This window comes from Lepisosteus oculatus, chromosome 1 (genome assembly GCF_040954835.1).
Source record: "Lepisosteus oculatus isolate fLepOcu1 chromosome 1, fLepOcu1.hap2, whole genome shotgun sequence".
In the NCBI taxonomy this organism is placed as follows: domain Eukaryota; kingdom Metazoa; phylum Chordata; class Actinopteri; order Semionotiformes; family Lepisosteidae; genus Lepisosteus; species Lepisosteus oculatus.
In genome coordinates, this window is record NC_090696.1 from 74,887,939 (window position 1) to 74,900,525 (window position 12,587).

The 12,587-nt window shown below is 35.6% G+C and overlaps 1 protein-coding gene across 23 annotated transcripts in view; it reads left to right on the plus strand.

Moving 5' to 3' along the window:
• LOC102698543 (teneurin-3) overlaps positions 1-12,587 on the plus strand; it is a 285,608-nt gene that overhangs the window by 160,015 nt on the left and 113,006 nt on the right. For 17 of the 23 annotated variants that reach the window (XM_069192922.1, XM_069192926.1, XM_015345614.2 and 14 more), the window contains one exon: positions 3,017-3,232. The exons of the other annotated variants lie outside the window; for them this stretch is intronic. In XM_069192922.1, the coding sequence (XP_069049023.1) occupies positions 3,017-3,232 (216 nt within the window). The remainder of the gene's footprint in view (positions 1-3,016; positions 3,233-12,587) is intronic. 23 annotated transcript variants of the gene reach the window in all.

The window sequence follows — 12,587 nt, forward strand, 5'->3', positions numbered from 1 at the left end:
CTACAAATTTCACCTAGTCCCAGAACAATCGATAGCTCTCAGCAAGTCATTAAGGACAGGGTCACTACCTTTATTTTATTTTTTTAAATCAAAACTCAGAAGTGCTATTGGCTAAAACCGTAAGTGGTTAGAAGTTAGCACCAGTGGATTTGTTAGACTGTGTATTTATTGACAAAGATGGTTGTACAGATATTTACATCAGCTACAGTACATCCATACATACTTTTAGATTTACTTTAAGATTGTGCACTCACTGGAAGGTTGCCGGTTGAAATCCCAGGCGAGACAGGTAGTTTTGCACCCTAGTGCAGACTACATCACCCTTATTGCACCAGTAAGATATTTAGCTGTATAAACACCTGCAGATGTAAGGCAATTTGGATAAAAGTATTAGCTATGTTAACTGCTAATAATAATTAGTAACCTTGGCAGCTTGATTTATGTATCTTCTCTTTAGGCATTGCATTACAAACTAGCTGGAATGTTTTCATCTCTGGTGGCTCAATGTTTACAGAGCATCCTGCTTGAGACCTTAATCTGCTTAGGGAGGTCTATGATAAGCCCAAAACACTATCAAAATATCCATGGTGCTTAATGTTTTCTGTGTATAAATGATCTGTTTTGGAGAACTATGGTCCTGAAACAGTTAAATATCATTATTTTCCCACATTGTTTGCAAGTAATGGAGATTAACTGTATTCTTTAAGCCTTACTCTGTTTCATTTTCTTCTCATCAATACAGTGAAAGCTCACTCCTCTGTAAATAATAAAACTTGAATTAATTAAAATAGAGCTGCCTTTTTTTTCTTGAGGCAGTTTTATCCTTACCAACAATAATGAATTATGTAAGTTAATTGTTGTATCTTGGGACAGCAGTCACTGGTACAAATAAGCTGAGCTAAGGCACAGTTGTGGAGATTTTTCCGAGTTGATTTTAACTAAGCAGAGCTGGGCCAGGTGATGCAAAATGGGTGTGTGTGTGATGTAACCAAAGATTATAATTTGTTTACTAGAACAGACATATATAGGTAAAAGGCACAAAACAGTCTGTGCTGTAATAAAAATGATTCTGAGATTTATGTTCCTTGTTACTGTGCTTTTGAAAGAGCTGTGGCTTGGTTTAAGTGCAGTAGCTGAAAGATTAAGAATGTATTTCCTGAAGTCTCGTCTTTTATCAAAACCATGGAAACCTCTGAAAGGGTGAAATGGCAAGTCTGACGTTCTTCATAGAAAACACAGTGGTAAAAAACACATCTGTATACTGTATTTAGATTGAGAAAGTTTGTTAGTTGTCTAATGTGAAAGGCCCTGTTATGTTATGTTATCTTTGTGGTCCTGGGATATTCTTCTTTGGTATTTTTAATTACAAATCAAACACTTAATAACTGAAGTTGTAAGATTTCCTGCATAAGCAGACCTAACTACATGTAATAAAATATTATTTTAAATTTGATTTTGGTTATATTTTAGTGCTTGAACATCAAATCAAAGTGTATCATCGCTAATTAAATAGAATAACTACTGCAGTTCAACGTAGTAAATGAACTCCTCCAACTTTAGAAAAAAAGCAGTCAGATACTCCACTATCTTTGTTACAGTATTAAAGTTTACCAAGCATTAGCCCATATCCACCCTAATTTATATCCAGTGCTTGACTAGTTAACCAAACCTGCAGTGAAAACTAATAAATCAATTTATTAGATAAACTAATGAACTTTGTTTCAGCTAGAGTGTGTTGTACAATCACATTTGTGCTTCACATAGAACATGTGCTGTCTATAACGCAAAATAACCTCAGTGTTCATAAAATGTTTTAAATATTGGTGCAGCAGGGTTTTAAGGAGTCCAAATACAAAAAAATATACTGTACTTAACAGGGATCTTTTTTTTTATTTGTTGGGATGTCTTCCTTTTCTTTTAAACCTTTTTATTATTTTTTGTAATGCATCCAAAATAATGTAGTAGAAGACTCCGATTTTCTCACGATTGACGTAACGTGATTGATGGCGATTTGTCATTTCGAATAATTTTGGAATAATGCCGTAATTGAATCTCTCAGATTTCCAATTACAAGATGCTATTTGTGTGCTGCGGTAGCTGTTTCATACCTGGCTGAGAGCACAAAGCTCTTTTTGTTTCTCCTCCTCATTTAGTTCAGCCTGCCGGAGAGAAGCTTTGCCACGTAATTCGTCTGAATTGTTTTTTGTTTTTTTGGGTGGGGGAAGGGGGGCAGAAACCGTTTAGCGATTTGTGGAGCTTCCACGCGTGTTTTATTTTCAAACAAGAGACCCAAGTCGCTCCTGCTCAGGGGCAGTCTCCATTGAGTAGAGCTGCGATTTTCCCTGCTCACACCTTTCCTCCGCGACAGCGGCGAAAATGAATGGATGTTAGGAGCTGGTATTTAAATTAGCCATGTGTAGGGCCAAGTAGGAACACTTCTGTCTTTCCATAACATCCCCTGCAAGTACACGTTTTTAAAGTCCCTGAAAAGGGTGTCTCCCCCTCCCCGTCAGAAGATCTCTTGGAAGTGTATCCATAAATAGTAAACGGGTAGTTGTTAGAATCTCACTTGAAAACTCCCGGTTGGCAGGTGACATTATGCTTGATTTAAATTGTGGAAATAAGCTGAGATAATAAATCAATGTGATGTTTTTAGTGTTACGTCCCAGGTTGCTTAATTGATTTTTTCGGAGTACTGTTTCAGGAATTGTTTTTAAATAATAAGTGGTAGGGAAACCGTCTAATAAGTGATTGGTTATGCCTTGTTTATTTTATTTTTGATAACTAAAAAAAAAAACGAACATGTTTAAAAAACATGAACTCAGAAATAAAAAAAAAACAACTGTACAGCCTTAGTATTTTAAATCATGGATGCCAAAAATTAGCAGTGATGTGAAATTCTACGAAAAGTTAAAGGGTTGCCTTTTATAGTTGATTTTGTGTGTGAGAGTGGCTTAAATTTTCTTTTGTTTCCTTTATTTTGAACTTTGTTTTATTTTATTTTTTTTTCCTTTAGGTTCTCCCATGCCATCCTCCTTATCCAGTCCATCAGTCATTGAGCATTCACATTCCCAACCTCCATCACCCAATCTCCATGACAACCAGAGGCCGTTGCTAAGTAATGACACCACCCAACCAGTTCATGATTCTGACACGGATGAAGAATACACTGCCAGTTTGTATTTACCAGTAATACAGGCTGGCTCAGTTCCTGTCTGTATTCCAAGTAATGGTAAGAATGGATTACATCCTCCTCCGTTCACATCATTAAAATCATTATGCCACTTAAAGTCTAATAAGATCACATTGATCAAGTTGTACTGTGTCTGCATATTTGACTCATTCCTAAAGTTAAACAAAGTCAGTGTCATCGTGGAAATTACAAATGGGAATTTATAAAATATAATGTCATGCAGTAAATAATAATTTAACAGTATCCTTAGTATTCTGGGAATCTATGACATTATACAGTATACAGAGCATAAAAAGAAAACCATCATTCTGTTTATCCATTTTGTTTTTTTAGGATAAGTATGTAGATATTGGATGTTGGCTTAAATGTTATTGGCATCATTTTGATTTGATTATTTAATCAGTCCTTGACACACTCAAGTGATTTTGGCTGTGACATAAGATCTAAATCACTTCATTAGCGAGACAGTTGATTGGGCATAGATGATGGAGTGATTTAGCCTGTTGCATGTCAAGCCTCGTGAAAATCAAGATGGGAAAAGACAGGAAATGTAATGTGGTCCGCTTGTCAAGACAGCAACACCTCAGGTTTACTCACCAGCACCAGCTGTAGAGTCAAGTCCACTGTAATGACAAATCAAGGTCTTGTGTTGGAGAGTGTCAGTGAGTGTACTGCAGAAGTACAGCATGGGGAGGTACCAGTGTGATGGTCTGGCCAGGAGAAGATGGAGAGAACGATGAGAAGCTGAAAGCATGGCCCTGCATTAACACGCCCTGGGACTTCACCTGCTGCTCTGCTCATCCACACATGACATTCCAGCAGGACAGCACACGTCCTCGTGCTGCTCGTGCAACAGCTGCTGAATTGCCACATGAGAATGAGCTTTGGTGACATGTTGCATGTAGGGATCAGAGACCAACAAATGGACACTGGCTTGTCCCTGCTCTATGAGAGGAATGGGATCATCTGCAACCTGGTGCAAAGCATATGCTGCAGGTGTGCAGCTGGTATTGCGTCTGGAGAAGGTCACACACATGCTACTGGCTGTGGATCATCTCTGTTAATGACAAATCAGCATAGCAGATTTATCTATGTCATGTTTGTAACATAAAATATCGGTGCACCTGGAACCAAAAAAAAAAACGATTGCAGCTTTCATGACAACAGCTTTGTGGATTTGTTTGGAGTTGAAATGTGAAATGTGTTGACTACAGCCCAGTTGCCTTAAAACTTCTGCTACTGAGCTTTAAAGCCACCAACAAAAAGGATAACATCTAACATAAAATAAGAGAATCTATGCAGAAACCAAATGCAAACTAATAAAAGTACAAGCTTAAAATACCTCAAAGGCTACAGCCTCTCTTCTGGTAACTTGACCCATAAAAGTGCATTTGGCAACTCTTTAATTTCAGCGGTGATGAATACATATATATAGCAGTGGAACCCAAATGAGCAATTACTCTCCTTGTGCAATGGTGGTAGAGATTTGCAGTCTGCCTAAATCAGTGTCATCTGGATGGAATGCAGATGCTTATCCCTGCTAAGTGACAGAGTTCCTATGAAACCTGCGCTGTACCCAGTAAAAGTTTCATAGAGGGAAGGGAGATTTAGAGTGATGAAAGCCCTAAAGATTTAAAAATAAAAGACAAGACGTTCCTTAAAAATCTTTTCAACAGTGGAAACTAATTACATTTTTGTTTCATTCTGATTACTTTATATGCTTATTTAATCAGTACTAATATAGAAGTGTTCTCAAGCAATTACTATTACTCAGTGCTGATGTTTGCACTAAACATTGTTTCATTGGAAATATGCGGCGGTCACCCCTCCGTCCATGTCAGACCTCATGTAAACATTCATAAAAGCCATAACCCTGTTCTCCTTATTATCTGCAATAGCTGTAGATTTATACTATATGCAAAAGTATATCAAATTTTAAGAAAGGCTGATTATCGCACACTGTTAAGAGATGAGAACCATTAATTCAACATCAAAATCCTTTCAGAATATCTTTACGTGCTCTTATGAATTGGAAATGTTAATACAGTATTTGGAAAGCTTTTAATAATGCCTTTTAGCCTGTCTGAGACTATCTTTGATGTGAAACTACCTATTATTTAACCTGATCATTAGATTTACATCTGTCTGAGTTTCTATCGGCCGCACTCAGAGAAATGAGAGGATCTTTAATGCTGTCCATTTTTGTCATAATACACATATCTCATTGCTTATCAGGATGACAGATACAACTTATTTCCTGCTAAGCTGTAAGCAAGCCTGCTCTGATGTCCTGAAACTGATCGGCTGTAAATGTAATGCCCAACCGTTCTGAAAGATTTCATTCAGAAATGAGCAGGAGCACTACACAATGCAATCACTCTGGTTTCACCCATGAAGCCATGAAGCCCAGTCATCTGCTGGCAGATTTTTTAACTAATACAAACTTTTATATGTATATAGACTCTATATACGTCCGTATGAATGCTTGACTATTGGCTGCACACACATAATGTACCCTGGTTAAATACAGTATGTAACCTGTTTTTGAGTAGTATTGCACTGAAGCAGGTTTGCCATTTGGGACCCCTATTTCTTAAATTATGCTAGTACTGTTGATATACTACTTCATATTGTAGTGCTGTAACATTTGACGTTTCCCATGCTGTTGCACAAAGCCAAGGGATTTATAAAGTGTTCTATTGAAATGCAGAGTAAATTACTATATTTTGCAATATACTGTATATCCACAGACTGCTCTACCTCTTGAAGAATTAAATAGGAATAATTATTACGGTACATGATCCTTTCATGTGCATTGCAGAAGTGAAAACTTAATGAGTCTGGCCATAGAGCTGCAGACGTGTGAATTCAGCTTGAATAAAATCTGAAAAGGAATTGTATTTTATTTTACTTTCTTCAATGCTGCCTTAGCCTCCTTGGCATTAGTCAGTGTCCGATTTACTGCCTGGAAATTAACTCAAATGCTGTTTTTTTTTTCAAATTGCTTTCACTCCTATAACCAAAAAATTCCAAAGTGATTTTCAAGTTTGATTTACTACATCCGTCGCTGCTGTAATTTAAACCAAGATGTACTCGCTTTCACTCAGCAATTTCTTCAAGTGATTCCTTGAATTTGTGTGAAATCATATAGTTACTGTTACTATTAACCTGGCACCTTTATAAATATTAAAATGTGGAACTTCAAAATACAGGGGTTTTCTGTTTATGCACAGAAAGCTATTTGGTGAATGTATTATTTAAACACAGTCTTTTAGCCCTGTCAGCTCAGCTCTCTGTATTGTTCTTTGGTTAATTTGCCAGCAGCTTTTTGTTAACTGTCTACATAAATTAGAAATGTTACAGACAAAAGCCAGCAGTTTCATATAAGATTCTTCACAGGGGGTATGTTTTTAGACATGACAAATTACGATGCGAGACGTATTATTCTTTGAATGTCCTTTACATTTATATGGGCCTTATTTGGAAGATGAAAGGAGTCCATAAGTTTATCAGCTCTTATCAGTTATCTCTTTATCAGCAAAATAAAATATAAATATATATATATATCTGGAAAGGCTGAAATTTAAAAGGCCTCCTCTGATGTACCGTTAAAATTGCTGTAAATGTTTCAGAAAAAAATCATAAGTACAAATAATCCATTTCTTCCTTTCATCTATTATCAGGAAATCACTCATTCTCAGTTCTAATCAATCATTCTTAATTGCCTATAAATGCGAAGAGAATTTCAGAATGAAGGGCAAGTTAAGTTGTGCCTAAGGGCATAGAGTAAGATGGACAGGTGTTCAAGACCAGAATTAGGCCTGAACTGGAAGTGACTAATGAATGAGTCCATTAATCTGTTAAATTGTACAATATAATTAGAACTTCGTATAATGATGTATTTGCCTTTCCAGGTAGATAAGGTAGATAAATTATGCTTTAAGGGAAGTGTCTTTTTTAGTCCGTTAGATATGGTAAAGGGGCTTCTGTGTAAAGTTGGCTTCTCCCTGTGTCTGACTGCAGTGCTGACATGGATCTCATTGTCAATTACCCTATTAAGAAGTCAGTCAAGTACTAACCCCATTTTAACAGGATGCACATATCCGACTTGTAGGCACGTCAGCCTCCCACCCTCATACTTGACTAAGGATTGCTATTGTCAGATGCAGTGGGCATGAAAGCAGCAATTTTACAGCACAAAAATTCCAATAACATTTACTGTGGCCAGCCGAGATTGAAACACACGCGGGCACTGCTCAGTCTTGGTTGCTTAAGCATCAGCCCTTTCTGGCTGTCTTCCAATTTAAGAATTTTTCGTGCAGGCAAGTCATTCGAGAACAAAAAAATAACGGTGAAAATAATAAAGGATCACTTTTCCTTTTACCTTGCTGCAGGGTAAATAGAGCATTAATGTATTAGTGTATCACATTACCTGCATTAAAAATTGCTCCGTGCTACAAGCCAAAATAATCAGGACAAGCTTTTTATCACATGAGCAAATACACAACCAGCATGTTGACGTAAGGAGTTCATATTGCAAAATAGGAGCCAAACACAATCTGCTTTTTCATGCAATTAGATATTCAGCCTAAATAGCATGTTTGGCTTAAAACGCAGCTCAAAAGCTTTGGATAGAGCTATGCTGGCACACTAAAATAATACTCGTATAATTAGCAAATGCAGTGACAGAAATTTACAGACTTGGCAACCTGATGTTCTTTTTTGAAAGTTAAGGCTTAAGCACATTAATCTGACAAATAAACAGCTGTATCTTTCAAATAATTTACTTTTTTCCTCTATAAATTAAAGGTTCCCCCCTTTCTTTAAAATCCTTCAACATACACTATGTTTGTTTTTCAGTAGCCAATTATATATATTTAGATTCTCACTGCACAAAAACTGTGGTTTTACAAAATGTGTTAATATCCTGAAAGTGTTAGGTGATCTGCTAGTGCAACATTCTTACTTTAATTTTTAAACTGAACCATATTTTGCTGAAGAAAAAAACACACCATTCAGTATTTTAGAGTGATTCTGAACTGTGTGTGAAGTGCAGAATCACAGTAGTGCTCTTCATTTATGTGCGTAAACAACAAATAAAATGTAAGGCAACTATATTACATTAACAACAACATTTGTTGTCCAAAAATGTTGTCATTAATCAAATGTCTCTGAAATTCCCATGATTTCATTGTTTAATAATTTAATAATAATAATAATAATGTATTGACATTTTAACTTGAAATGTGTGAGTTTGGGAATCTGAAATTTAAAATAATGTTAGTATGAATCAGAATTTGCAGGAAAAATGAATAGCAATTACAAAACAAGATATTTTATGTAAAATATATTTTGCCTGTCTCATTGACTTACCAACAACAGGCACTGATTTTTCAAATGAAGACAAACCTAAACAAAATGTGAAAATCAGCTTTGCCAGTGTGGCATGCTGAGTGGTTTAGATTCTGAAGTTGTAGCTACGAGTTGTTTCTGGAAGTATTTACTACTGTATGTGTGACAAGGTACAAACACATTTGACTATCTCGTGGGAGGATCTGGTCTGTGATAACTTCAATTTGGTTCTTGATTTTGGTTCTGTTTTGCAGTTTGCAGCCAGTGCCATAGGTTAACACAATTGCTCCACAAGGGTGCATTAAAATAGTGTAATTACCTATCATATCCAGGCCTTAGGCTTCCACATACATTAATATAGCATCTATGTTTCTGTTGTTCTCATTGACCCTTATCAAGGAATCCGGCTGTCTCGATATAAGTTTCCTTTGGCTGAATGGCGAAATTCATACAAGGTGTTCTAGTTGAGTATCAATCCAGGCCATTGGAAGAATGTTTCTTACTGTGTGCGAGGGCAGACATCAGACATTTTCCGTGTCTCTTCTTCATGCTTGGATGCACTTAACCTTCTATAGTCTCTCAAAAAAAGTGCTGTACTTTTTATGTTTCAGAGCGTATGACAAAATGTTCGCTTCACCTCAAGGTCTTTTAATTTAATGGCCTAGTATTTGTGAAAGTAAAGTGCATGTGCTAACAAGCATATATTACAGTAATTGAATCCCTTTGATGAAAAAACAGTGTTACTTTAATATATCCATGTATGTATTTACTTTTTAAATATTAGTGGTACAATATATATTTTTTGTGGTTGCTGTGAAGTCTCTGAGCAATATTAGCAGTATGAGTGGCCATCTGAACTGCATGTAAAAATTCAAGCCAGGAAAAAGCACACCGCAGTATACAATAGTTCTGTTCAGCATGCCGAATTCAGCCCTTCACTGCTCAAAGTGGATGGATAGGTGTCACTTGTATTGCACTAGATGCTACTGAAATGGTAGCTGCTTTTAAATTTGTTTTTCTTAGTCTAACAATTATATTCCTTGAAAATGTAACATTTTATATCATATATGTGAATATATATATATCATAGAAAATACACAGCCTGGCTACTGTCTTAAAATGTAACTTGGCTGTATAGTTTTTTTTTCTGAAAAGGGGGATTAAGCGCCATGAATGGAGCCTGGATTCATTAGATTGAAAGCTCTTGTATTTGACCACTATGTGTGGTACTTCAAAGAGCAGTACTGTAACATTCATGTGATGGAAGTAAACGTCTTTAAATCAACTTGATATGGAATTAGGAAACTTGAGGGTTTAGTAGCTGAAAATAAAAACAAAACAGAACAAAATATAATAACATTCTCCAAATGTTTTTAACAATATTAATTGATGATTATAAATATATTTCATATTATGGTAATGGAAGCTGAAAATAAAAAATAATGTACAAAACATTATTCCACCTTCTTCATAAACATTTCCTGCATCAAATTCTGTAATGCGATCAGCTGGCTGGGGTTATTTTTGGAAAGTCTTTACTCGCTCTTTTTAACTACATTTCCCGTGAACGCTTGCAAGGTTCGAATTAAAAACAATAAACGACATTTTTTTTGTTCAGTCATAAGTTATCTATGACATACGAACAAGATAAGTACTTATAAACCACCAAGGCTGGGAGGGACCTGGATTGTTTCCCAATCATTCTTGTTCTCTCAGCTTTCTCCAGAGCCACACTGTTATTCATTTTAATTAATTTAAAGTAATTACTGTTCTCAACTGTTACTCTGATGTCAGATGTGTTACTTATAAATATACTGTATACATATAGAAAATAAACAGTATTTTAAATACATCTATTTTGTTTGGTTTGTGTTACACACGAAAGAGGAATATAATGTCATTTCCTCAAATTGATTATTTTTTAATGTGACTTACAGTATGTGAAAAAAGGATAGTCCCAAATTTGTTTTTTTTCCGATTCCATATTTAACAGATTTTAAGTGTGTGGTTCAGTACTGTATATCTGTGACAGACTTGACAAGACATATTGTTTTTTATGATAGTAGCAAATGGCACAAACAGGTTTTCCCTTTAACCTGCACTAAGTGCTTTTCTATATATTTAAAATAATGTAATCACAAAACAGAAGACTTCTTTAAAAATACTGTTTTGAAGTTTCCACGTTAGAAAATGTACTGCAGTTGAGGAATCACCCAGCAGTTTGAGGAAAGAGCGTTTGCACTCATTTCCCTGCCCCTGCTCAAAACATCACCAGCAGTTGGCAAAAAGCTGCATGGTGTGAAATAGCATGAGAGGTGTTTTTATGATGTAAATTGACCCATAAAGCTAATGGCCCATTGTTTTTTTTTGTCAATAGACACATCACAGCATTTGTTCCAAATGTTGTACGCCATTTATAAAAAAAGCCCACATATGCCTTTTCTTCAGAGTTAGCTTCTTTAAGATAGACAAAACTAACACTTTTCAAAAATGTTTTAAAATGCTTCCTAAGATACCCTAAAAAATCAACTTAAATGTCCTCTATAAACAGAGGGTTCTAAAGAAGGCTAAGAACATTTTGGAGTGTGTTTCACACCCCTCCCATCTGCGAGATGCCCCTGTGTCCCCAAGTGTAAACTTTTCAAACCTTCACTGAACTGTTCTGTGACTTCTTACTGTACATCCCTACAAATTTTGATTCTGATTCAGGCAATCAATTTGTGAACTGTAAACAGTGCTAACCTTTCTGATATTCAAAAGTAAATGAAAGCGACTAAACTAGTCGTGTTTGAAGATCATACCAATTTAGGAGATGAACAAACATGAAAGAAAAAGGATATGAAATTCGAAAAGATTTTGATCATTCACATCTGGGCAAACAGGTGGCAGTTGACGTTTAGTGTAGATAAGAGCAGGGTTTTTCCTGCAGGTAGTAAAAATGTGAACTATAAATACAAAATGGGAAACAGCTGGAAGATACTTATGCAAAAGACTAAGTTATTTATATTGTCTCATCATTTACATCTATAACACAATGTGGGGATTCAATTAAAAGGCAAACAAAAGGCTAGGATATACAGGATATATTTAGATATGTATTTAGTAGTACAGGATTAAATGTTGTGTTAAAGTTTGTAATGCACTGTTAGGCTCATTTGGAATGGTGGGTACAAATTTTGTTACCAGTCCACTGTCGTAGTGCTGTTAATGTGGGGAAAGTGGTTTATGCACATTGTTTCGACCAGTTATTATTTGCTATTATATGATCAGCACTAACAGGTTATTAAACTTATAATTTTGATATTTCACCATAGTACCTATTTGTCTTTCACACACAGCTACAGTGTTTGTAAAAATTAAATCTCACCACACACCACTTTCTCAGAAGCCAAACTAAATTTAAAAATCTTTTTTACATTCATGATGTGATCAAGATAAGCCAACATTCTCAGTGCGCTTTTGCATTTTTAATTAATTGTTTCAGGATCTCAAAGAAAAAGTTTAGTATTTTTAAGCTGTATTTTTTAGTTTTGCCTGATAATTATAATTTATTTTTATTTTACAGTTGGGTTTGTTTGTATATGCACACGGGGTCGGGAGGTTTAAGTCTTCACTGCGTCACCTGACAGTGTTACAGAGTAGTGCAGTCCTGCATTTGACAACTGGAGTAAAATAAGAATGAGGTGTAGCACATCAACTCTGTACACCACAGTGCCTACCACAGCTCGCCTACAGACACATCCCACATTCCAGATGGTTGTATATACAATATGTTTCATAGAATGCTTATAGTCTCTGTAGAAGATGTTTTATGTTCCAGAAACCATAATAGTAATAAGAATCCACATTAAATTTAAAGCATGATTGAAACATATATCCTGTAGAAGGGGAAATTATTCTGTAGTGATTTCTGCATGAAAAACCATATCTTCTTCCAATTTAAGTAGCCATGTGTTCGTGTTCCTTAGGTGTTATCATTTTAATTTGATTATTACAGATGATTAGCTGCTGTATTTGGAAATTAATCAAGTATAGTGAAGAA